Raw genomic sequence first — 25,792 nt, 5'->3', positions numbered from 1 at the left:
CCGCGGCTCGCCGCGGGGGGCCCGAGCCAGCCGCCGCGAGACCCGGGACAAGGCGCAAACGGGACGCGAATACTAATCCGGGCAATGTTTTCTTTAAGGTGCCGCGTGTATTCCCAGGAAACGGCTCCGGTTTCGCGGCAGAGCGAGGCGCAGCGGCACCGGCCTCGGTGCCTGCCGGCCGCGCCGCCCCGCGCTGGGACGACGTCCCGGGCATGCAGCGGCTCCCAGGAGGGGTGTCCCGGGAAGCCGCTGCCGTGCCAGGAGCGCGGGGAACCCCTCCGGAGGTGCCGGCTCCTTCCTGCGCTCCTGAATCGCAGCATGCCGCGGCAGCAAGGCAGGAGCCAGGGTCCCAGCCCTATGGAAAAGGAATTTCTAATTCTAGGGAATTCCAAAGGATTTAGCAGCTATTGTCTTGGTTCGCGCCTCCCTTTGCTCGATCTAGGCACTGGCATAAGCCGCAAGCATGCTTTTTTTTTAAGCGCAAGGAATGCGTCGCCGGTGCCCCGTCCCTCCCCAAGACAAGGGAGGCTGCGGCTAAAATCCGCTTTCCCACAAGGCGCCATTAAACGGTGACGCTCGCTCGCCAGGGTGCTGGGGAGGTCAGAAGCAGAGATGCTTTGAAAAAGAGATTAGACGAATTCAGGGAGGTCCAACGCCGCGGGCTGGAGGAGGAACTGCCGGAGGGCAGCGGAGCGTCGCGGCGCGCTTGCCTCCCCCTCCTCCCCCGTCGCCCATCGCCGGCTAGCGCTGCCGAGGAGCCGCGGCGCTGTCGGGGCCTTCGAGCTGCTCCCGCACAGCTGCTCCCAGTCCTTCACGCGAGGGGCCAGACACGCGACTTCAGGAACCGACTGCGTGCATGGGAGCGAGCGGGAAAAGCCCGTAAATAAACACGACGCCATGCCCGCGACCGACACGAACGAAGCGCTAAGCAGAGCGGCTGGCGAGAGCAGGACGAAAAGCAAGGAGACGTACCGGCTTGGAGGCCGGGAGCGACGGGGCGGCTCTGACGCGGGCGCCGCGCGGACCAGGCGTGGGCGCAGGCGGGGCGGCGCGGAGCCGCGGGCGAGCGCGGCCCCCCGAGCCCGGCCGGCGGGCGACGGGCCGCACGCACCCCGGCACCTGCCTTTGCCGGCCGCCGAGCAGCCACGCGCGGGTTTCAGGTTTCACCTTCCCTGTTTTTTCTCCTTTCCCGTTTCCTCTCCCTCCTTTCCCCAGTGAACGTGCTAATCCCCAGACCAGGAATCTGCCCCTCCGGAGGGACCCGGATCACTAGGGCAGCGAGAGCTCGCGCTCTCCAGCTGTCGCGGGCACCCGGAGCCCCGCGAGGCGCAGCGCCCGGCCCCGGGCACCGAGACGGCGCAGGAGGTCCCGGCGGGGACAGCGCGCGGGGACGCTTCCCGGCCGGCTCCGCACAGGCTCACGCCTCCGCCCGCGCCCCGGGCTCCGGACGCAGCGCCGGAGCCGCTCAGCACGCGGCCGTGGGCGTCCCGAGCGGAGCCGGGGGCAGAGGGCCCTTGGGACGCCGCTTGCAAAGGAGCTTTGCCCAGCTGCGACTCGCTGCGATCCTCGCCCCGTGCAAAATTCCCCCTTCCTCCCTCCCTCCCTCCCACCTTCCTTGCCGCGGGCCCCCGCGCGCTCGGCGGGTCGGCGCACCGCGTTGCAAACGCACCCTCGGTCCGGCAGCGTCCGGCCGGCTTTGGCGCGGAGCGGAGGGCTGGGGGCGGGAGCCGGGCGGCTGGAGGGGAGGGCGCCGGCAGGAAGGGCTGAGCGGGGCGGCAGATCAGGGCTGATACGGCCTGGCATTTTGGCAGAATTTTCTAGGACAGTTTGTACAGTGTCTTCCCTATACAATGGTTGTGTCTAGCCGCCGCGGTACAGCTCTCATTTCCCTGAGCAAGGAATTCAACCGAAAAGTAAACAGGAAAAAACGTTACATCTCACAGTTTATAAATATATACCGAATTATTTAGGCAGTCAGGCCAATTTGCACAGATGCCGCGTATATGCTGTGACAGATCTTTGTGCCGTTTCGGAGCCACCCCGCGTGAACGGGAAACAGGGCTGGTTTCTCGCCATGTCTGCATGAAATATTGGTGTCCTCGCGCAAGCTGGCTGCGAGCGGCGAGCGCTGCGGCTCTCGGGAACACGGCTATGAGCCGACGTGAACTATTTGCACGTAGTGCTGAGAGATTCAACCCCTCACGTTTCCAGCTCGGGCTGCGCTCAGCCTTCTGAAAAGGCAGGGCAATTTTTGCTCTGGATTTCATGGGGATTTCAGCCCGGGACCCGTCAGGGCCATGGGATGGCGGGGAGAAGGTGTCACTGGGTCCTGTGGAGAGGCGGTGGCCCGTCGGACGCTGTTGGACGGGCACGGGGGAGCAGCCCGGCGGGCACCCCGCGAAGTGCCGCCCGCGGGAACCGGCCGCCCGCGGGCGTCTCGTGGGCCTCCTCTGCCGCGGGCAGCGAAGGCCTCCGGAGCACGGAGATGCAGCCTCCGAAACCGTGATTCAAATAGAAATGATGTTTGTTTTTTTTTCCCTCCCCCCCAGCAACATCCCTTCCTCCTCCTCTCACCCCCGGGCTGAGCCCGGAGGCTTATTCAATCTGACAGCTGAGCGACTCGATCGTTCAAAGCGACGTCTTAATTACAGGACATCCTCCACAGCGTTTTCGGGCCGCTTTCTGTAAAAGAAACTTCGCTTCCCCGTCTCCCTTTCCCCCCCAGCACGGCCGCGCCGCGCGGCGCTAACAGTGGGGATATTGTTTGGGCCGCTGCCTGCACGGCCCGGCCTCCTCAGCTGTAAAATTACCTAGAGGATAACCAAACAACCCAGACAAACACTCCTTCACAGCGCGCTGCTTGCTTTGCAGCAGCGATTTCCCCTGCCCGCCCCACGCGCTCCCGCCGGTTCTCTTTTCCTCGCTTCCGAAGGCGACGCGCTGGCAGCGCCCTGGCCGAGCGCGCGGGGCCGGGGGCGGCCGGGGGGGAGCAGGGAGCCCGTCCCAGCGGTGGCAGGGATGCAGCGGGCTCTCCCGCGCCCGACCCGGCCCGGCCGTCCGGAGCACGCGCGGAGGCAGCAGCGGTGCTGCCGCGGCTGCTCGGCACCGAGAAGGGACGGTGGTTTGAGGCGTCGAATCCCGGCCCCTTGCCAGGGGACTGGGGTTTTTTCCCCCTCAGATTTGCAGAATTACCGCTGCCTGCCCCAACGCCCACTGAAGCCCATGGAAAAACCGTCCCAGACTCCCGCATCATCCCCAGCCCAGCGGGATTTTGCATAGCTCCAGGGAACGAAATTGAGCTTTAAGAGATGCTAAAGCACCTCCGGCCAGGGCGAGATGAAAGGGGGGGGGGGTCAGGGCAGCTCCTGTCTGGGAGGTTTTTCCGTCTCTAGCTACCCCTCAAATATAGGAAAAAAGTTTTGGCCAAATCCTCTTTCAGAGTTGATCTAAGCATTTCCTGACTTGGTGTTGGTTTCACAGAATAAAGCTTGTCAAAAACAACCTGGTCAAAATCCAACCGGCATTAATTTTCTGGAAAAAGTAGTCCAGGAATTTCATTTGAGCTTGTTCTAGGGGGAAGGGCTGCACTTTTCCCACCCAGCAGACTGTTTGCTTTTGAAATACAGGCAATAAACACACGTATGTCAAGCTCCAGCGAGAAAGAGGTTGGTTTCTGGTGCAAACGATGTCTTGCACATTATTTTGGGTAAGGGAGTGGAATGTTAGTCAATATGGGGTTTTGCTCTTAATTTTCAGGACTGCTAGGGAAACATCAACCCCAGGGATTACAACTGCCCCCAAATTTCCACATTTCTATGAAGGCTGCAGGAAGAGTCTGGAGCTTGGCACAGGGAAGCAGTATGGGAATTCAGGATCAAACCTCTCCTTGTTCCCAAAACAAAGGGAGGGAGGATGGTAACGAAATCCCCGTGTATTATTGCAGGCAGGCAAAGAGAGGCTTCTCCTTCTGGTCTCTTAGACCTGCTCAGATAGAGTATGCCCTCCAAGACAGGGGCGGAAAACCAAAACAACGCTGCAGTGTATGTTCTGAAAATATGTGTAGTCAAACTGTGGCAGATCACAAATTTTGGCAGATTCCTAAGATCAGGAAATTCCTTGAGAGCTCGGGAAATTCTCCAAGACTGAACCCAAGCTATTTCACTTGCAGAAGATATCAAGTTCTCCTCCTCTCTCTCTCCTTTTTTTTTTTTTTTTTTTTTTTTTTTTGGTGGTGGGTCAATGGGACCTTGGCGCATGTGTTGCTGTACAGTGGGAAAGAGGATTAGAGAAACCGTGCTGAAGGCCAAACGCAGATGCAGGGCCCGCAGGAACAGCTGCTTGCAAAGGGAAGCTGGCAAAGCCAAAAAGCAGCCACGAGGTCCCAGCTCTGAGCAGGTCTGGAAAGAGCCCAAACTGGTATCAGTTACATTTTCTTCCCTGTTCCTTTGCATATGCATAAATAACTGCACCTTATTTAGGGCTATTCCCCGTTGCACGCACGACACGCACGCCTGCGGGTCGCCTCGGAGGGTGGGGTGGAGCTGGCTGCGGCAGGGTGCCCAGTGGGTGCCTTTTAGCACCTAACTCCATCTCACATCCGTGCCTGAAGCGACGCGGAGGAGCGCGGGGTTTCAGCTGTCCTCATTTTTGCAGAGGGCAGAGTGCATGCACCTCCCGGAGCCTGACGCGGGGCAAACGTTTGGCTTTGCAGGTGTTGGGGACAGGCCGCAACAGAGGGAGAGGGAAAACAGTAAAAGGTGCATTTATCCTGACATCCATTAACATTCCTGCGGTCCCAAAGGAAAAGCAAACCACCTTGTTACAGTAACAAAGTTGCCAAGCAGAGGTTTTACAGCTAAGTTGCTGGTTGCTGGCAGCAGTCCGCAGGAGAGGTGGGAGCTGGGCTGGCTGGACGTGCAGCTCCGGCCCCGGGCTCCTTCCACGCAGCCGGCGAGAGGTGCAAGCGAGCAAAGGCACCCTCCGCACCAGGCTGGGCACTACCGGCGCCAGGCCGCTTTTGCATCCAGAAACACCAGACCCGCTGCTCCTGGCCCATAAGTAAGGCAGAAGCCTTAAAAATAGCAAAGGATCTGTCTTAGGCCTGGAGAAACAGTCAAACACACCAGCTTTATGGGCATTTCTTTAAATCAAAATGCCAAGCTACAGTTTCCTCGCTTCTCGTGAAGCCCTTCCCTGCACCACATACAGCCCCTAGACAAAAGCACGTACCCAGGAGAGGTGGAAAGGGCTGTCTGAAGTGCAAGTGCTGAACCCCTGCAATGGTGTGGAAATGATTGAATTATTTCAGTAGCACATGAGGTCATCTTCTCCCACCAAAGATAACCTCTCCTCGGCCTCACAGCACACACAGGCCGGGACGCAGCACAGAGCTGCTTCAGGACAGCCTTCCCCAAGGGCACCTGGCCACACAGGCCAGCACATAGCACGAAACTGTGCGAGTCTCCCAAAGCCAGGGCTCCTCAGACACTGCAAATTATAAGGCTTGTAGGAAAACATACGTCTAACTGTCCTCTGCCTTCCCCACAGAGCAGTCCAGCCATGGTCAGAGTGTAGGTATGGGCTGATATCCTTTCCCCATCCTAGGTCTTTACCCCTGCCTGCAGATCAGCTTTTCCTCTCACCCCCAGCTGCAGACAACACACAGCCCCTGCCCTAGACAGCCTCCACTCCTCACCCCAGCCCCCAAATCCCCCCAGCTCTATGCACACAGCCTTTTATAGAAGTCCTCCAGCTCCTTCCCACCTGAGCCCAAGCTGATGGGGACCAGCTGAGACAAGGGCTGCTCCTCCCTCGTACTCTGCCTGCCCCAGAGCAAATCTCTGGTCCAGCCAGGCCCCCAGCATCCTTCTAGCAACATGCTGGGGGTTACTGGTGGTCCATCAACTCCTTCATCCTCTCCTCCCTGCTAGATCTTCAGCCTCCTCACCCTACATCCCTGTGCTGCTAAAGCTAGTGACTTGTCCTCCTCCATCCCCCTAGGCCAGTCTCCACAGCTCTTGCCCAGTAATGCTCCCTCTTCCCCAGGATCCTGGCACAGCTGGGAAATGCTCTTTTAAGCACCTCACCCCTGTCCCACACACAAGACCTCCTGCCTGCCCCTTGCCCTTGCTAAATCTCCCCTTACAGGCTCCCTGTGTGTTTTCCTGGAGGAGGGATGCTAATGGATATATAAATAAAGCAACCTGAGTATTACTCTCCCCATTCAGAGCTTGTTTAACCTGTGGTTGACCCCTCCTGGTCCTCCCCAAACCACAGCCCCAGCGTGTGCTGCCTGCCGCCACTGCTGCTGCTCTGGCATTTTTATGAATGGCCTTGAGCCCAGGGAAGAGATTTGAGCATGGATTTGGAACAGCTCCATCCCTTCTACTGCACGCGCTAATCTTGACAAATGATCAGCGTGTGGCTTTCGAAACCAGAGATAAGGCTGTCTGACCACTTCAAGTCACCACATTTTCTCACGAAGAAAGCAAGTTTGTTCTCAGCCCCTGGCCACAGCTTCCTGTGGAGCCTGAGCAAACCCAGATGCTCCCCATAGAGGCGTTTTTGCTGCTGATGCAAGGTAGCTGCTCTACCCTGAGCAGTGCTGCCTTCCAGCCCCACAGCCTGAGTGGGGACACTGTGTTCCCATTCCTTGGGAGTGGGGCTGGGGTCTGATTCAGAATAAAACCTCAGCACCCTCCATACCAGTAGCATATGGGACATGCTCTGGCTTTCTGATCCCACTGGCTGGACCACAGCTGCCTCCTGCCTGCACAAACAGGAGGTTCATGTCCAGCATGGAGCTGGGATGTGGCTGAAGCCAGTGCTGGGAGCCAGCAGGAGCTTTGCATCCTGCATCTGAGCCATTCCCATGGTGGGCTTCCTTGAGCTCACAGTTTTAGCTCTTACATTGCTCTGGGAACTGGAGCACCTGGAGAACTTGTGGCCTAGCAGACCCCACCACAGACATGGCTCTCCTTGGGCTGGTATCTCACTAGCATGATACTTCGTTCACATTGTCATTAGCCTGTTACTCCAGGGCATTTGGGAGGTGTGTCTTGCCTGCTGGTTTGGGCAACACAGAATCGCTATCCCTCCCTGGGGTCTCTCCCTCCCCAGCAGGGAGCTGGGAAAAAGCTGTGGTGTAGCTGCAGTGTCTTCATAGAGACACTGGAAAGGCAGAGATAACTTTAGATGGATCCTGTTGGAAAGCTGGGCTTTTCCCCTCTCTCACCCAGACACAAACCCACCGTCAAGGGCAAAGGCCTCTGTGAGTGCCAAATCAAAGAATGTCTTTGATCCAGTGGGAATTGACAGGGAGCTCAGGGAACTCTGACTCTCATTTTGGCTGCTCTTTTGCCTTGCCACACTGGGAAATTAATTTATATTCAGAAAAACTCAGGCTAGAAGAGATCTTGGGAAGTTATCCAATCCATTTCCCTACCCCAAACTGGTTCTGACAGATTTTTTTTAACCTTAACTCTCCTTTAAAGTCTCCAGATGGCTCAATACAGTCTCCTCCAGGGCTGCATTAACTTTACTACTAGAATTTTTTCTTATTGATATTCAGCTAAGGTTTTCCTTGCTGCGATATGCTCCTACCCTTGGCAATACAGAGGACAGCTGTACTCTTACCACTGACCCTCAGTGTATCTCACACTGCCCAGCATGGCAGCTGCCTTTCCAGCAGTGGTAGTTCATGCTGAGCTTGTGATGTGCTCTGGATCCTCTCCTGCAGAACCACTGCACAGCCTGGGCCTCCTTGTCCCGAGATGCGCAGCTGACCTGTCCCACCTGTGCTTGTTCTCCATCCTCCAAGGACGCAGTCCTTGAACAGAAGTCTATTTATTTCAGACTGTTTGGCCAAGGTCAATAGACCAAAATCATTTTGAACTTGGATCCAGGTTTGTGGTGCTCCACCGGTTGCTCCTTGCGAGGTGTCCAGTCTCAGTCACACCAGATCCAGAGCAACATGTCCGGCTGCCTTCCAGAGCAGGATGGTGGTGTTGGTCATACCACAGGTGCCTGGGTTGAGCTGAAACACAACATCATGAACTCTGCTGTTGTTGGGGTCCTCAACATCACAGCAGGAGCAGAGAGGGCAGTGGGCAGGAGTGTGAACTGACCAAACTGTTTAAAGCTCAGGACTAGAATGGCCAAGGCTGGTCCTGGCCAAGAGTGAGCAGTTTTCCTGATGCAGCATCAGCTGGAGGAAGGATTTGGCGATGTGAGAGTGCACAGCCACTGCACTGAGGCGGTGGGCCCTGCCCTGTGCAGACACTAAACATTGTACCCAGGTGGGAACAGGAGGTCAGGGGCTGCTGGCTTGTTGACCCATGAAGAGAGGCAATTATTCAGCCAATGAGGCCATGCAGGTGTTAATTAAAAACCAGGTGAAGCAGAACAGGTCACTGTTTGGTGTCATCCACTTGTGAAATTAGCCTTGCGGTGGTTCAGCCAGCCCTCCCGGGAGACAGAGCCAGGAGAAGAGCTGCCTGTAGCACATCTGCATTGACTCTCATGGCCTATTGAGTTCACATTTCTGGGTCGCTCTTTGGTCCTGTGCAATGTCCCTGCTTCTCACCCTCCTTTTATCCTTCCTCAGTCTTTAGTCCCCCCTTTTGACCAAATCTCATCTGGATCTTTAATAGAGAACTTCTATCCTTTCACCCCCAGACTAGCCCTGAGTATAGCTGCGAACAGGGACACAGTACAGTTACACAGTACAGTGACCAAAGTCTGGGACAGTCAGACAGCAGCCAGAAGCTGTGCCCCAAAGCTATGGTCCACTTTGGTGCACCACAGACAGGACCTGTTTGCCCTGAAGTGTCTCCACTTCACTAGAGTGAGGTGACAACGCAGGGCAGAACCTACTGTGTCCAACAGCCTGAAAGTCTTGTCATCCTGCAAGACAGATGAGAAACAATTCTTCTCATGGGTAGTTTAACTCTGTGAAATAACCGACATCCTGCAGTCCAGACAGAGAAATAAGCTTCCTAGTCACATGCTGAGCTGCTGCAGGAAGGACTCAGCCTCCAAGGTCATGTACCCTTGTGGAGACCCCTTCATAGGGTCTTGCATTTACTAAGTGTCCAGATTTGATCTTCAGCATCAGCTTTGATATAACCCCTTAATTCTCCAGCCAGGACCTGGAGAGGAAGCAGAGCTTTCCTCTGCAAATGATCAAGGGCTGGTGCTCCCTGCCTTGTGTGCCTAAAGTTTACTGGTGAGTAGTCTGCAGAACATTTCAGAGATAATTCAGGGTTGCAAACCCTTTTGCTTTGCTGGAGATCTCTGTGCTCATCACATCCAGTTTATAGGAGATGAAGGAGTCTGGCATTTTCTCTGCTGACCCCTTCACAGGAAGAGGACATGCCCATGTCAGGAGGATGGCCTGGCAGGAGGGAGTCTCCCGTTTTCACTCCAGGTGAAGAATTCTCTAGAGTCAGGCTCCGATGCCACAGGTATGCTCCTGAGACTGCAAGATGAGGACCAACAGCAGCATGGCTGAGCATCAGAAAGTCAAAAAAAAGAAAAAGCTGCTTGGTGAGAAGTGGGATTTAATGAATCCTGGTTTCCTGCCACTCCGTGTCTCATGGTTGGATTAGCTCACAGCTAATAAGGCACATGAAAGTTTTTCCCATGGTTTGGGGGCACTCATGATGGCTTTCTTCATGCGGATTCTTTGATGTCTGATAATAGAGTTCATGGTGAATCCGTTTCCTCAGTGGGGACACAAGTTTGGTGCTCTGTCTGCTCAGATGCCTTTTTTTCATAAAACATTTAAACAATAAAATGGAATTCAGTCTCTCTGAGAATTATGTCTCTGAAATATCAGAAATATTTCAGAGAGGTTCAAAAGTTATTGGAGTTGGACAGCAGGGACAGACAGACAGGTACACACACATCCATGCACCTACAAGTGCAATGGCTTATACCACTTTTCCTCTCAGACCCAGGCCAGCGAGAAAGAATGAGCAACCTTAACTCTGCCCTGTTTTGCCCAGTCATTACAATATAGTGACTTGAGAGACAGGATCAAGGGATTTTTTTTGCAAGTGTGCAATGAGAGAAATGTTTTCCTGAAGCCTCAGACACACACACATACAACACACTGTTACTAAAATTGGGTTTTGCTCCCTGCGTGCAGGGGAAAGAATTAGGGCTGTGTGCGAGGTTCGTTCTCAGCTTTGGCACCCAGAATTAAACCATGCAGGCTCCGCAGACTTTTGTTTGTTTTTATAGAGTTGCTTATAAACTGTCCCTCCTGCAGTATCCCGGAGGACCCTATCAATCAGATACACCAGCTGGATGAGACCCGCTTCATGTATTGCCAAATATATCATGTTCAAATCACAATGCAGCCACCTCTGGGCTGTAACCTGGCATACGCTCAATGGCTTGCAGGAATACCCTGAAGCAGACGGAATGGAGACAAGGGAACCTAATCAGAAAGGCAATTTGAAAGGATGCATTGGTTCATTACACAAACTTCCTCCTCTCAGTTTCCTGCCTTGTCTTTCTAGTGTTCCTCCCCTAGCATGGCTTTCCAAAGGATTTTCTTCTGCCAGTGTTCTTGTATTTACCTCCAACCTAGCCAAAGGCTCCTTTTACCTGAAAATGGCCATTTGTCTCAGTATCTTATTGTCCCTGTTTCATTCCAAGCCTTGATGCCTCTTTCCCCTAGCAGCAGGTTTCACGCCTGCATTTGGGGTCCCATCCATCCACCCTTTCTCAGCCACTTCTTGCTTTTTCTCTAAGAGTTTAGGAAAAGCACTGCATATCTCACTGTGTTTTTTCCCTCTCTGGGCTGTTTTGGGACTTGCCTCCACCAGATAAGAGCCTGTGGCAAACTCCCAGTGTGGGATCAGTGCAGAAGGGTGTGAGTGCCCCAGGGCAGCCGGATGCTCAGCCAGGATCTGCTTCTGATGTGACAACATCGTGTGCTCCCCAGCGGGCAGTGGTGTGATGGTCTCACCTTTGCAAGAACATGCACTGACCTCTATTGGATAGCACCAGGGATGTTACCCCGCGGCCTGGACCCTGCTGCATGCCACATGCCTCCCAATTGTTCAGTGCCTTGGGCAGGATGTCCTCTCTTCTCCCTCTCTCAGCAGCAAAGCCAATCTGCACAAATGGCCATGGCCACTGCTCTCCCGGAGGACCAGGAAAGGTGCCAGGCTTTATTCCTCTATGGGTAATGATGGGGGGCCTAGGCAGTGGTGCTGGGGCATAGTAGGATGTTTAGCATCCAGCACCCACTGCCAATGGTCACCCCAGGTGTAAGCAGGGATCTCTGCAGCACTCAGGGTTGGAGTCGGGAAGGATTGGAGGCCTGAGCCCACCTTTGAAAGCCACTTATGACGAAACACTTTTGGCTGCATGAGATTCATGGGCCCTCAGAGAAAAGTCAACAATTTCTCTCTCTCCTGGAACGTGTACAGAGAGCGGGCCGCTGTGCTCCGTGCCAGTGCACCAGGGCATTTGGGAAAGCAAACAGGGAGCCTCCAACCAAAGCTCAAATCTACCAGGAAAGGCTGTAATTGGCTCCAAACTGGTGCTGCTTCCTTCTTGCCCCTTCTGAAAGATCCAGGTGCTGGGTTCACCCGGCTCTTCGTGGCTGTGCCTGATGCACACGCTGGTACTAGCCAACTGGTTGGCAGCTGCCATCTTCCTATGCTGACCACGCGCAAGGGGCCGAGCTCTGGTGCCTCCAGCCCTGCTCCGGGCGAGGGCAGCCAGGCCTCCCGGGCCGTGCGGAGGAGGGGACGCGGCGGCCCCGCGGGCAGACAGGGCCTGCGGAGATGCACCTGCTAGCGGAGGGAGGCCGAGCCCGGGCTGCCGGGCGCGGGGCGCGGACGGGGCGAGCCGGGGCGGAGGCCGCGCTCCTGCCCAGCGCCGCGGCGGCGGGCGGCGCGGGGGAGCGCGGCGGCGCTGCGCCGCCTCCCCGCCCGCGGGGCCGGGGCCGGGGCCGGGGCCGGGGCCGGGGTCGGTGGCTGGCGGAGGGCGGGGAGCAGGAGCGCGGCCCGCCCCCGCCGCCGCGGTACTAAAGGGGAGCGGGCGGGCGGCAGAGCAGCGTGTGCCGCCGGGCAGGGCCGGGCAGGGCAGGGCGCAGCGGGCGGCGCTCCGGCCCCTCCGCAGCGCCGTCCCGGCGGGGCCCGCCGCCCCGTCCCGTCCCGCCGCGTCCCGCCGCCGGCCCGGGACCATGCGCAGGGCGCGGGCGCCGCGCCGCCGCGGGGCTCTGCTCGCCTGCCTCTCCCTGGGGACGCTGCTGGCCCTCGCCGATGCCAAGGGCGCCTTCTACCCCCCCGCCGCCCCCCTGCCCTACGGCGGCAGGTACAGCCTCTACACGGCCGGCTCCAGCCCGCAGCTCGGCCCCGGCAAGCCCGTGGGCAAGCACAAGTAAGCGACCCCCGCCCGCCCCGCCGCGCGTCCCGCGGGTACCGGCGCCGGCCGAGGCGCACCCGGTGCCGGCCGTCGGGCCCCTCCCGCGCGGTGGCGCTGGCGCCGCGGCCGTCGGGCACCATCCGCCGGGTACCGTGCTCCAGGCGGTACCTGGAGGCCGCCAGGCCCGGACCGCGCGGGCCCCCGAGCACCGACCCCCCCCCCCGGCCCGGCCCGCCCCAGGCACCGTCCCCGGGGTCCTGCGCGTGGGCTCCGCTTGCTGGCGCCGAGCGCGGGTGCCACCCGCCGGTCCCGGCTGTGGGCTGCGCTTGCTGGGCACCGAGCGTGGGCACCGGCCGTGCCCCCGCTCCGGACTGGGCACCGGCTGCTGGAGCGCGGTGAGCGGGGCGGGGTGTCCGTGCGCGTTTGCGCACCCCTCTCCATGCGGGGTAAGGCTGGGAGTGCTGGGGGTCCCCTCGATGTGGGGTGGTGGGGAGGGTTGTATTTCCGTGAAGAAAAGGGTGGTGTGCGCGCTGGGGGGACACGTGTGCTGCAGCCCCACACAGGACGGGGCTGGGGTGTGTGTGGGGGTAGATGTGTGTGTTCCCCGGGGTGGTGTGTGTGCGCGTTGATGGGGTGAGGTGCACGTACCTGTCCTGCGTGACACAGGACTGTTGGGGGCCGGGGGGGGGGGTGATGTGCAGAAGGGAGGGATGGCCATGCACAGACGTACGTGTGAAAATGTTCAGGGGCTCAGAGAAATGTGAATTTACTCGTTTGCTTGTAAAGTAGGGACATACTAGAGTTTCAATGCATTTTTAAATAACGTAGAAAGCTCAGGCAGAAGAGGAATGTGAGCTTTAAGTGTAAAGAGGCTTTTTTCCATTTGATCACAAAGAAGGAGTTACACTGGTGGGGGGCTCGCTTCCCCCAGTGCTTGTTTGCTAGAATCATTTCTGTCTTCTTTGAAAAGGGAAGGATGTGGTGTTACGAACAAGCTGAAATGAATAAAGTAACATTCAAAATGAACAATACTGGCAATGCCAGTGAAAGGTTTCCAAAATCTGTAACATTTTCCAGCTGCTCACTCTTAAAACATCAGGCTGGAGTTGTAAAACTGCTAGCCACAGGTGGGTGAGAAGCAAAGGGATCTCTATAAAGGAGCAAGCCAGGACAGCCCTAACCTTTTATCTAGGTAGTCACAGGGAGGTATTATTTATTACAAGTGGCTAGAAGACCTGCCTGTGTCGGCTACTAGCTTACTTACAGAGGGCTTTTGCAGTGCATTTAGCAGTGGATCCCAGATTTAAGGATAGACAGTGATTCTAAATTTCCATACACGTGCACACATGTCCTTCCTTCCCTCCAGCTAGGAAAAGCTGCTGGCCTTAGCTCTTGAGTAGCCCTATGTAAAGACAAATGACTCATTTCTATGGAGCAGCAGGAGCAGAACTGACCCCTGCACACGCTGTGAGTCTGGCAGCCTCTTGCCAGGGTAGAGCCGCTTGCCCTCGGGCAGGCTGGAAGTGCCGATCACTACAGGAGCTGTGTTGCCTGTTGGGAGGAGAGTCCTGAACTCCTGGGTGCTTCACGGTGGGCAGGGGGTGAGGGTCAGGGGGGCAGGAGGGCCTTGCTGGGAGGAGCTGACCAGTGATGGGGGCAACCAAGGTTGAGAATTAAGGTGAGCCCAGGGAGCCGTGGGCCCCCCGTTTATGTGCTGCTTCTTGTTCCACATTTGGCTCCTGGAGTCTGCTCATAGCTTGGCCTCTGAAAGCAGAGGCATGGGGAGGCTCAAGGAAGGCCTTGGTGCGGGGGGATGTACTTTGCTTTGATGTATTGGTGCCCGCAGTGCTTTTCTTTCCTTCAGCTTTCTCCCCGCTCTGCTCCATCTGCAGCAGCCACACTCAGCACTGTGACGGTGCTGGGGCAGGGTGAGCTGGAGCCCCCCTGCGCTGTCCCCAGAGGATGACAGTGCTGCGGGCACAGGGACACATAGCAGCTTCTCCAGTCACAGGCCATCAGGTCCCTTTTCCCTCCATGATCGTCCTGGCAGGCCCCTAACTTGCTCCCTTCTCCAGGTAGATGCGAGGTTGGTCTGTGCTGGGCTGGGGCCACAGTTGTTCATCTCGTTCCTTCAGAGAGGTTGCTCAAGCAAGCTCGAAGCAGAGGGCTGATGCTATGTGCACACACATGTGCACAGGACACCACAAGCTCCCGATTGAGATCCCCCCTTATCCCTCCCTGTCCTTTTCCCCAGGCCCTTCTGCTCCACTGCAGCTGTCCCAGCCCCTTCCTTCCATTGCCATCGCCTGCCAGAGGCATCTAAACATCATCTGGGCCATCTTGATACCAAGAGCTAGTAAGAGCTAGGCTGAAACCCCCGCAGCTCGTGTCTCTGGTGCGCACCCAAGGCTGCTCTCCCAGGCCACGCAAGGGCCTGCTGGCTCTGTGCTAGCACAGGCAGTGCTGGAGGAGCTGCAGCTGCTTCCTACCTTGTGGCCAGGCACCTGGGCCAGGCAAACCCGCCTTGCTTGGCAAGAGCTGGGTCCTCCAGCATTGCTGAGCAACACCTCCTGTGCACCAGGAGCTCGCTCTGGCCCATCTGCTCCGGCGCGCTGACCCTCCACCTCAGCTCTGAGCTGTGTGCCTGCACCCTCCTCTCCTCCCGCTCTACCATCTGCCGTGTCCCTGTGCCTAAATCGCTGCCTCGCCGCACACCCCTGCTGTCTCTGCCCATGTGGACCAAGTGCATCTGCTCCTCCCTGCAGCCCTGCCTCCAGCTGGAGCAGCCTCGGCCCCCATCTGCCCCAGCACCGCTCTGGGATCCCTCCCACCCGGCCTTCCTCCTAGTGACCTCCTCGGTACACAGTTTGCCACTTGGCTCCAGAGCAGGCTTGCACCCATGGGAGCTGCCTGGCACCTTGGGGCACCCAGCTGCAGGCAGGATGGCAGGACGGAGGAGGCTCTGCTCTTTGCTGGAGATTTCATTCTGCTGCAGGCAGACTCGGGTAATGCCACATGTCCAGGGGAGCCAAAAGGGTTTCCAGCTGCTGCCCCCATGATGGAGAGAGCCGTGGTCCTGGTGTGGTCTGGGAGAGTGGGCAGCCTGAATCTCCTGCCCTCCAGCCATAGCAAGCTGGATCTGAGTGTCACACGTGTTACTGCAGCAGCATCCTTGGGCTTTTCAGGCTTGGCCCCAGCTCTGGCTGCAGTGCAGGAGCCAGAGGAGGACCGTCCATCCCTGCCAGATGCTGCTGGAGCTGTTTTGGGGGAGCTGTTCCTGTAAGTGCCCTTGCTGGTGGGACTTTGCTTATCCTGCAGCCTGTCTCACTGCCAAGACTGTGGTGCAATAAATGCAGCCTTGGCTCCAAGCTGTTGCAGCTCTGGCTAATCTTAGTGCTGGGGTGGATGCAGTGGTGCCCGTGGTGGAGGCAGTGCACCTGCAGAGCGGCAGCACTGCAGGCGAGCCCACTCTGGTCCAAAGGACCTCTGGATTTCCTGAAATTGCATCCTGGAAAAATATGAGAGGATGTTCCAGGAGAGCATGTACAGCCCGTTTCCGGTGCCAGGAGACTGATTTCTCAGGGAAGGCTTGGCAGCCCTCTGCCCCATCTCTGGAGCCGGAGGAGGATGGAAGAGCAATGTAAGCAGAAGCCACCAGCTCAGAGAGATCTTGTGGGCAAGGTTGCTGTCCTAAGGCTGAGACCCCAACAGAGCCAAGGCCAAGCGGAGCTGTGTTGAAGGGTATTGGGATTTAGCTGCACCACTGTAACTCAGTAGAGAAATATCTGAATCCACCTGCATCAAAGAAAAGGCACCTCAGGACCCAGCTTCTGATGTGCCTGGGCTGGCACCCAGAGGGCAGATGGCAGTATGTGATGGACTGGGCAGAGTCTGCTCCCTTTGGGGCTTTCCACAGCTGCTCAGGTGAAAGCAGGCAAAAGCTGGAGTGTGGGGCACCACTCCGGAGGAGGGATGCAATTTGGTCAGCTGTGCCAACTGGCAGTGCCTGCCTGACCGTTGCCTGTCTGCGCCCAGGAACCGGCCTGGTCATTTGGGGACCCCTCCCTGTGTTCCCATTCCCAGTCCTCCCCCTGAGCTCTCTTGCTGTCCCTTCTGCAGATCAGTGGCGGTGGCCAGTGCCTCTTCCCAGCAGATGCGTGGGTCGGGAGGGCCCTCTAGCTGCCTCACCGCAGCAGGGACCTCACTGGTCCCGCTGGGGCGGCGGGTGATGGTGTCTCGCTGTGCTTTCCCCTAGGAGCTACTGTGCCTACGTGGTGCAGCGCAATGTGACATGCACACTGCAGGACGGGGCCGAGAGCTACGTCAAGGCCGAGTACCACAAGTGCAGCTGGGGACCCAAGTGCCCCGGCAAAGTGCTGTGAGTACCTGCGGGGCGCTGGCCCATGGGGTGACGAGGGCACCACTCACTTCCTTGGAGTCCTTCCCTGCCCTCAGGTCACGGCAATCCTCGTGGCCCCTGGTGAGGCGGTGGGAAGGGGCACTAACGCCCTGGGTGGTCCCATACTTGACTTTTGGCCATGAGAGAGGGAGTGCTGTCTGTCACCAGAAATAGATCAACGACATTTCTGGGGGAAGCAGGGGTGCATGGAGGTGCGGAGGGGAGTGATTGCTTGGAGACCTCCAATTTGGCAGAGAGATGGCAACTAGGTGAGAGAGTAAGAGGAAAAGGAAATGGAGCCCATGCTTGGGGCAGGCTGAGGGCTTCCTGCCCCAGGAAAATGTTTGCAAAATTTTCTGCCACCTAATAAATGCTGCAGGGAAACACCTTGCTGGGCAGGAGCCAGGTGGCGGCGGACGCGAGGAATTTGTGCTTCACCACCAGCCCTGGCCTGGGCTGCCGCTCTGCGCCCAAGTGCAGCGCTCCTGCCCCTTCCCTGAGCCTGCTGCGAGCAGCAGCAGGGTTTTGGATATCCTGCAGCCTCTGGTTCTTGCAGAAGAGATCCGCAGGGCATCTCCCAGCTCCCCAGTACCACGGCTTGCCCACAGCGCCCATGGGAACAGACTCAGACCAGCTGCCCATGAAGTGGCCAACGGAGCTAAAGAAGAGGTCTGCCCCGAATCGCGGTGTGGTGGAGCGATGGCAGCTGGCCGAGGAGGCGGCACGACTGGAAGGACACTGCACGGGGCTGCTCGGGGGGGACCGCAGGAAGCCAGGTGCTCCGGCCTTGCAGCCAGCCCCCCAGGCACTGCTGTGTGCAGCTCCTCGCTGCTGCCCAGCCCCTCTCCAGCCCCTCAAACAAAAGCCAGCGCAAAAACTGTGTGTTTGCAGAAAGACACTGCACCTGCCAGCTGAATTTTCTGCACAGCCTCTGATGCTGGTCCACATGAGGCAGAGACATGGTTTTTCCAGGCAGTTTGGGCCATTGACAAGTGTTTGTGCAGCTGTAATAAATACTTTCCCTCGTCGCTGTTTGGAGAAGGGTATGGAGGTGCCAAAGGGCTCTGGGCTCCTGTGCGAAGGTGGTGGGACGGGAAGAAGATACCCTGTCCTCTGGCTGCCATGCTTACCCTCTGTTTGCAGCCTGAGCTTTGCCAAGTGAGAGGTAGCACTGGGCTGCAGCCCAGACAGCTGAGGAGATGCTGGGGCCAGTCTGGTTATTGGCAGTGGCTGGATTCAGCCATTTACTGCCTTTTCTGCATGCCATGACATTTCCAAGCAGCTTTCTACACACTAAGAGAAAAGGAAAGATCACAGAAACTTGGAAGCTTCTGTGAAGAGGAATAACAAAAAGAAGAGCTATTTTTTTCCAGCTGCTGTATCCCCCTTTCATTGTTATTATTTTTTCCTTCTTTTTCTTACTCCAGTGGTGAGCACAGAGTAGCTTCCAGGACAGCAAGGCACTCTGGCAGCTCACCAGAAGGACACGAGAGCAGTGGTCCTCAGCACTAACTGCTTTTTGAAGCCTGGTGCTTCCAAGGAAAAACTTGCCAAGCCCACTGTCCCATAGCAAGCTGAAGGCAGCTGAGCCATGGCAGACTTTCTTCTCCTTGCAGAGACAGAGCTGGTGGAAATACCTTTGCTTGAACTGGGCACACTGCCTGGCCATGTACTGATGCCCAGTGGGATCTGCCTGTGCAACCTGGGCCATGTTTTCTCTCCTTCCTGCCCTTTGAGGTTTTTCCCACCAGAAACCAGAGTGCAGCAGTTTTCAGCAGTGCCTCAAACCCTGCGGGAGATGTGGCTCACTCATGCGTGGGGAGGAGTGAGCTTTAAGTGAAGGGTTGCAGTACAGGTGTCTGGAGGTGTGCTCCAGCCTGTGCCATGTCCTGTAGCACCAAAACCTGCTGGGTATTTTTCAACAAGAAAAGCCTCTTCTATCTGCTGGATAGCTCTGATTTCCTTACTGCACTTCTCTGGACCTGTGTCTATACAGAAAGGACATTTGTGCCAATCTCCTCCAAGGCCTTCTGCTGACTGTGCTGGAGAAGAACAAGGGCTGAATTGTGCATGTTTTTTTCAAAACAACAAACTTCAGGATTTTTAAGCCTCTTGCTAAATTTAGACTGGAAATTTCCAAAAGCAGCTTCAAAATATCGGTGTTTCAGAAGTGGTGAAAATCATGCTGTTTTCAGCTCTGCGTAACTCAGCTTGAGTGGTGGTGGGGAGCACAGGTGCTGGCTGTGTCATGTCCAATCCCTGCCTTTGCAAGGGCTCTAGGTGCCTCATGGGAAAGCAAATCAGAGGAGCCAGGAGCAGATGAGGAAATGGAGCTACTGACCTCCTTAGAGCTAGAGCAGAAAGGGAGGGAGCTAGTGTCACATTGAGCAAGGAGGTGGGCACCAGCCTTGCTTGCTGCCTGTGGAAGTGGTAGTGCCCCAGTCAGAGCTGGATAAACTCCGTTCACCTCCTCGTGCAGCCCTGCTTGGGTACAGCAGGGCAGACATGGCAAGAAGCATAGAGGAAGTACTTTTCCAAAGGTATTTTGTCCTTCCCAGAGATCTCAGGGCAAAAAGAGACTTGTGCACAGCTGACATGACCCTTGGCCATTCTCTTCTGCTTTTCTTGGAGTCTAGATTGTCTCTCTAAACAGTCTTCTCTCTCCCTTTCCTCCCCTGGAAAGGTACCGCACCTTCTTCAGACCCAAATACAAGATTGGCTACAAGACAGTGACGGAGCTGGCCTGGAGGTGCTGTCCAGGCTTCATGGGAGAAGGATGCCATGATAGCCCAACTGACCAGCCTGGCCTCCTGCCCCAACACCCCAGCCCTAAAATGCCTCCTGGGCAGAAGATGTTTCCAATTCCTAGAGTTCCTCCCCATCCAAAAAGCCACCCTGACCTGTTTCCAGGACCAAAGAAGAATCCATATGGTGAGACCTCTTTCATGCTTCATATTGCTAGGTTACTTCAGGAAAACCCACTCTGCAGGCCTTGGTCACAAGCCTTCCCAGTTCTTCTGTTCCAGCACAGGGGACAAATTTGGCAAGCTTTCAGTTAGTGAACTGCTTCCTAATCAGGGAACTGACATTTCCTTGGTTTGAGGATCACTTACATATTTTTTACTAGTTTTTCTCAAAATATACCACTTCAAAATTGCCTTTCCTCATTGCTTTAAGGCATTTCTCCGTTAATTTTAGGACAGCTAGAGTATGTTTTGAGGCAAAACTCCTCCAGACTATTCTCATCCCCTATTCTTAAACTTGGGAATAGAGGGCCTGATCCCACATGGTGAAAGGAAGAGGGTTTTCCCTGTCATGCTGAGACTGTTCTCATTAGGGACATCAGGGGAAAAAGAGGGCGATATTTGTGTGAAATGGCAACAAGAGGGAGGCAGGAGCTAATGTTAGTACGGAAAAGGACTCAAATCAAGAAGATAGCACAGGAAGGAGGCTAAAGGAGCACCAGCCCTGACTGTCCCCTCTCTATTTCTTTTTTTTTTTTTTTTTTTTTGTGCAGGTAGGAAGATGCCTGGCCTTTTTGGAGACCGCCTGGATCGACTAGAAGAGGAGGTGAGGCGCCTCTCGCAGGCCTATGACAGCTTGCATACCATGGTGAGTGGCCTGGGTGACCGCCTGCGACTAGCTATCCGGGAGGACACCACCAAGATGATTGGGTCCCTGATGAACAGCCCAAGTGTGCCTGACTCAACGGTGGGCTTTGGCATCATTCCTGATGGCCTGGTGGATGTAGCAGACAAGGCCGACATCACCACATACCCTCCTGTGGGGGAGATCCTGACCAAAGTAACAGAGGTGAGCGATGTGCTGAAAACCAAGGCAGACTTGCTGCACGAGGTTCATGGCATGGTCCTGGACCACGATGGGCAGATCAAGCACCTACTGGAGTCAGCCCGGCCTTCACCCCTCACCTCCATCGATCTGCTGGAGGAGTATGTGGACACCCGGCTGAGCAACCTGCGTGGAGAGCTGCTCGATGGCTTTGAGAAGAAGCTGGGGAAGATCCAGACCACATGTGACTTCCGGATCCAAGAGGTGCAGCAGCAATGTGAGGAGGAGAAAGCTGCCAACCTGCGGTTACAGCAAACGCTGGATGGGAAGGAGTTAGAGATCAAGAAAGAGATCTCCCATCTGGAAACTCAGATCCAGGGGTTGACAGTGGTGGAAAGCTGCTGCAGCAACCTGAACTACCTCATCGATCGTATGAACATCCTGGAGAAAGGCCTGCACAGCATCTCTGAGTCCCAGAAGAACTTACACTCACGGCTGGATGGAGAAGTCTCCACTGTCACCCTAGAGAACCTCTTTGAAGGGCGTTTTGAGGATCTAGAAGCCAGACTCAATGCTACAGAGAGAGAAACAGGGAGCTGTTGCTCCAGTGTAGAGGACAGCATGAGAGGCACGGTGGTAGCAGAGGTGGATGGCATGAGGACTGCCTTTGAAGACAAAATGCAGACCTTGGAGGATAGGTTCATGACCATTGTGGGAGAGCTGAACAACATCAGTGCTCCTGTGGGCATGGACGGAGCAGTAGTGCCTGTGCTGGAGGGGGAGCTTGCTAGCTTGAGGAAGCGTACAGATGAGAGATTGGAAGTATTGCAGAATCGCCTCATCACACTGGAAAGCACTTGTTCCCTGGGCTGCACCTCTGCCTCCAAAGATGTGGAGACCTTCCGGACAGAGATCGAAGACTGCCAGAACAAGAACCAGGACTTGCTGCTCCGGATGGACAGCAACTACGACCTCCTGAGCAAGCTGAATGCCACCATCTTGGAGATCCAGCGGCGAATTGAGGAAGAAGCATCGGGAGCTTTGCAAGGGGAGATCACCTTGCTAAAGATCAACCTGAATACCATGAGCAAGTCTTTGACAGGGCTCAAGGACTCTGTCTCACAGTACTCGGATGCTGTGACACATGTCAACTCCTCACTGGATGAACATGAGCGGAAGATTGAGGACGAGGTCCACTCCATCCAGGAGAAAGTCAGCGACCAAGGCTCCCAGCTCTTCTTCAGCAACCGGCGTGTTTTGAACCTCAAGGGAGACTTGGAGCGACTCAAAGCCAGGATTGCCAGTGACCTGAGCTCCTGCAAAAGCGTGGCCCATGACCTGCAGCAGGACATTGCTCACTTTGATGACCGGGTGGCCCGGGTGGAGAGCGTGTGCGGCAGGCTGGGTGCTGTCACGGGAAGCCTGGATGTCATTAGGGATGAACTGGAGAAACACACGGGCAGCCTGTGGGACTACATGGACCATATGAACAGGACCCTGGCTGTTCACTCTCAGGAAATAACAGGACTGAAGGACAATCTGCTTGACTGCCAAGCCAAAGTCTCCGAGCTGGCGGAGCAGGTCAGCCACTTGGAGGAGCAGGCAGACAGAAAGCAGCATTAGCCATCCTGAAACTGACTTCTCCCTTCTCCTCCCCACCTTCAAGAACAGAATTAACTTATATCATATAGACTTACTCCAATGTGACAACAGTTCTTTGGATTTTTTTTTTAATTAAAAGATAAATTAAAAGCTGCTACAAACCCTTTCCCCCATCCTCTTTTTTTAAAACTTACCAGCCCTGCTTTGCCCTTTGCTGTTACCGTACTTCCCTCCCAATGTTTAGCAGCTGTACTGACCCCCATGTAGCAAGGAGCCTGCCTCTGTGGCTGGGGGGGTGTTGTTTTGGCTCCTGGACTGACGATCCCAGAAGGGAATCCAAGAGGAAGCTGGAGGCAGCAACATTTTTTTCATTTTGTGGATTTATCGCTTCTTGAAGAATAAAACTCTGTAGCTGTGAGTTGAAGGATAGAGCTTCTCTGACCTAAAGACCACCTACACATTAATCCAGGGAGTAAAGACAGCCAGGGCTCCTTACAGGCAGTGAAACTCACCACAGGAATTGTGGATTTCAAAGAAAACATGTATTCTCACATCCCCCTGGGAACTGTATTCCCCTCTTTGAGATATCAGCCCTCCTTAGGTAAGGTAAATCCATTTATACTACTCACTTCCTCATACAAACGTACATGCACTACAGAGCATATGAGGATATGGATTAGGAAAACATATATATGTGTATATATATATATATATATGTATATATATATTTTTTGAACAATCCACCATCATGGTGCTCCTCCAATTGCAAAGTTTTCTCTTGGTGCCTCCCCTTTCCCATGCCCTATTTTGAAAAACTACGCCAAGCGGTTAACAACTGATACAGCGACATTTGCAGGAAGGCCACGCAGTGCCTTGGCAGTGCTGTGCTTTGCGATCCCACTGTACTTTGCTCTCCAGTTACACGTGGGACTGGCCCAAAGGGTTAGGGAAAGCTTGCATCTCCCCTGATGGGCCACAGCTGTTTGCACATTACTGAAGACACATGCCTGTAGGTGCCTGAAGAGCAGTCCTGCCCTCCAGCTCTGGCACTCTTCTGTTTTATTGCTTAAACTGTGAACACGGGTTCCTCCATATCCTCGCGGGACAGGTGAGGTCCAGCTGTGAGAGCGAGAAGGCCTCTGTTCAGCAGGGAGTCATCGCATTTCCTTTTCCAGCATCATGGGAGCACAAGCCTACTTCCTCCTCCTGCTCACCTGCTAACGCTGCCGAGGGCCAAGGAAGAGGAGGAGGAGGCAGGGATTGCTCACAGCATCTTTGAGAAGCAAGCCAAGACCTCTCCTCAGCTCAGAGATGGGGAAGGGTTGACCCCCCAGGATGGGGGTCTAAGCCAGGCTGGAGAAGGTACGAGAGAGCTGGGTGATTTATCCAGTTTCACTCTAGTTTCCTGTGAAAACACAGGCCGGAAAAGGCCATACAGGTACCTGAGCAGTTCCAGCTTTGCCATGTGGAGCGAGTGCCTCTCCCACACAGCCGTTCCTCACAGAATCCCCCTCCTTGGAGATGTCGGGCACCGGTCGCCTCCGCTGCTCAACCCGTACAGACTTGACCTAATTAAAGAGTCTCCATTTGACCTAGTCTGGCACTTTATAGCAGATTAATATGTTTTTCTGTGGGCTCAGCGCTGCAGCTAACTGAGCCTTTCACCCTTCAGCCCCACTGGCAGCTGTCACCCTGCCCTGTGTCCTCGCTCCTCCCCACTGTGGTTTCCTGGGTCAGACACATTGTGGGAACGTGGAGCACCACGCACAGCCTGCAACATCCTCCTGGGGGGGCTGCGCTGCGCTCCCACAGGCACAAAGCAGCAGCAATACCCAGCAGAGGTGCAATAGGGACAACTTTGCTCCTCCATCCCATCCCACACAAGCTGAGTTAGCTCCTTCAAACAGAAGCTCCGAGGCTGGGAAGAACCACAAGGATCACCAAGTCCTGCTGGCTATGTTATGCTACTCTGACATGGTAGAAGCATTTTTTCCTGCCACACAAGCTTGTGGTATCCAGTCAGCAGCATGAGCACACCAAGCATCCTACCCTGTTCTTGCTCCAGGCCTGCTCGGGCTAAGGGATGCTCACAGCATCAAAATCTGCTCACTCTGCTCTGGCCTTTGCTGATTTGGGTCTACACCACCACTGCTGAAACTCTTCCAGCTGAGCAAGGAAAGAGCTGAGGAGCAACATCCAGCTGCCTTTGGGCACCCCGAAGAAACTGCTGTTAAACCACAAAGACAGTTTCAGCCCCAGACAAAGGCAGGGGTTTCAAGCCAGCCCTTAGCACTGTTTTCTGGGGAGAGGGCTCCTTGGACCATCAGAGCCACCAGCCCCAACCACCCTCCACATCTTGTCAGAACAGGCAGAAAGAGGGCTGCAGCAACCAAAGAGGAAAAATTAACCAGGCCAGAAAGCCACAGCTTGGAACAGAGAGCAGCTGAACAGGAACAGCTCTCTCCAGCACAGAGGGAGCTGGGACACTGGTAACAAAGCTAGGACAGGAGGAGCAAGGAAGAAGTCAGTCTTCCAGAAATGGTGCTATGTTTGGACTATATTTGGACAGTTTGTGTTTCAGTTCTCAGCTATTTGTGCTGAAAAAGTGAAACAAACTCTGTGTAAAATAGGGCTGCTTCCCCCCCCCCCCTTTTTTTTTTTTTTTTTTTTTTGCTTGCAAAGATGGAAGGAGACTGTGGCCCTGTGGTTGTTCTTGCACTAGGCAGGCTTCCACAGCAGCTGGCAACTGATCCTGCTAAAAGGCTATGTTTTACTGTTTTTTTTTTTTTTTAAACCCTGTACATTTGTTCAGATTTTAAGCTGAAAGACTGTTTGTACTGGAAAGAAAAATAAAGTATTTCTTGCTGAGGTTTCCAGCATCAAAATGACTTGTGTGGCATCAAGAAGGGGGGGGGAAAAAAAAAAAAAAGGAAGAAGATGGGATGGGGAGGGGGAAGGGCATAACACCAGGACTGTGTTAAGACAGACCTAGAGTTAAAACACCGAGGCTATTTAAGAGAGTAAGAGAGAGCAGGCAGACTAGAGGGAAGTGATTTACGCTCACATGCCGTCATCCAGGAGGGAGAAGCTGGACACCAGACTAGGGGAAGACACCCAAGCAGTGCTCCTGCCTGTGTTTTGTTTTGTACAGTTACAGCTAAGCACCCCCAGAGCAGGACCACCAGGTTGTCTCAACATGCTGCTGCCTGCATGGTGATGCTGACAGCCGGGTTTGAGAATTTCCCCATGGCACAGGAACAGGCTGGCTGTGGCCTGACAACACTCTGCCCCAGGACAGCAGAGCTGTGTTTCTCTTGAACTCTCCTACATGGGGGCATATGAACAAGCTCCTTCGCTGGCACAGGGAACTGGCAGGCTGCAAGAGATTTACCTCCTATGTAGGCACCTGTAATACAGCAGACAAACCCTGGCTTAAGTCAGCTTTGCAGCTTCACCTGAAAATAGTAGGTAGGAAGATCCTTTTCTAAGCTGCTCCACAGGCCTAGGAGGCTGCAGCTTTCATCTCTGCCTACATTAGACCCCTTGACAGAGCATTTCTGAGGATAAGCCTTGCACAAATGTGGGTAGAACTCAATCTGGCTCCCCAATTCCATG

General features: G+C 55.4%; 1 protein-coding gene across 1 annotated transcript; it reads left to right on the top strand.

Annotated features, from left to right (window-relative positions):
• The first annotated feature begins 12,205 nt into the window (after positions 1-12,205).
• Positions 12,206-22,825, top strand: EMILIN3 (elastin microfibril interfacer 3). The gene is made up of 4 exons (XM_062589639.1): positions 12,206-12,402; positions 16,643-16,765; positions 19,470-19,717; positions 20,304-22,825. Exons 1-4 carry the CDS (start codon positions 12,206-12,208, stop codon positions 22,196-22,198), a joined length of 2,463 nt encoding a protein of 820 aa, XP_062445623.1. The 3' UTR covers positions 22,199-22,825.
• The last annotated feature ends 2,967 nt before the right edge of the window (positions 22,826-25,792 follow it).

Source organism: Rhea pennata, chromosome 16 (genome assembly GCF_028389875.1).
Source record: "Rhea pennata isolate bPtePen1 chromosome 16, bPtePen1.pri, whole genome shotgun sequence".
NCBI classification, from domain to species: Eukaryota; Metazoa; Chordata; class Aves; order Rheiformes; family Rheidae; genus Rhea; species Rhea pennata.
This window is presented reverse-complemented; position numbering and strand designations above follow the sequence as displayed.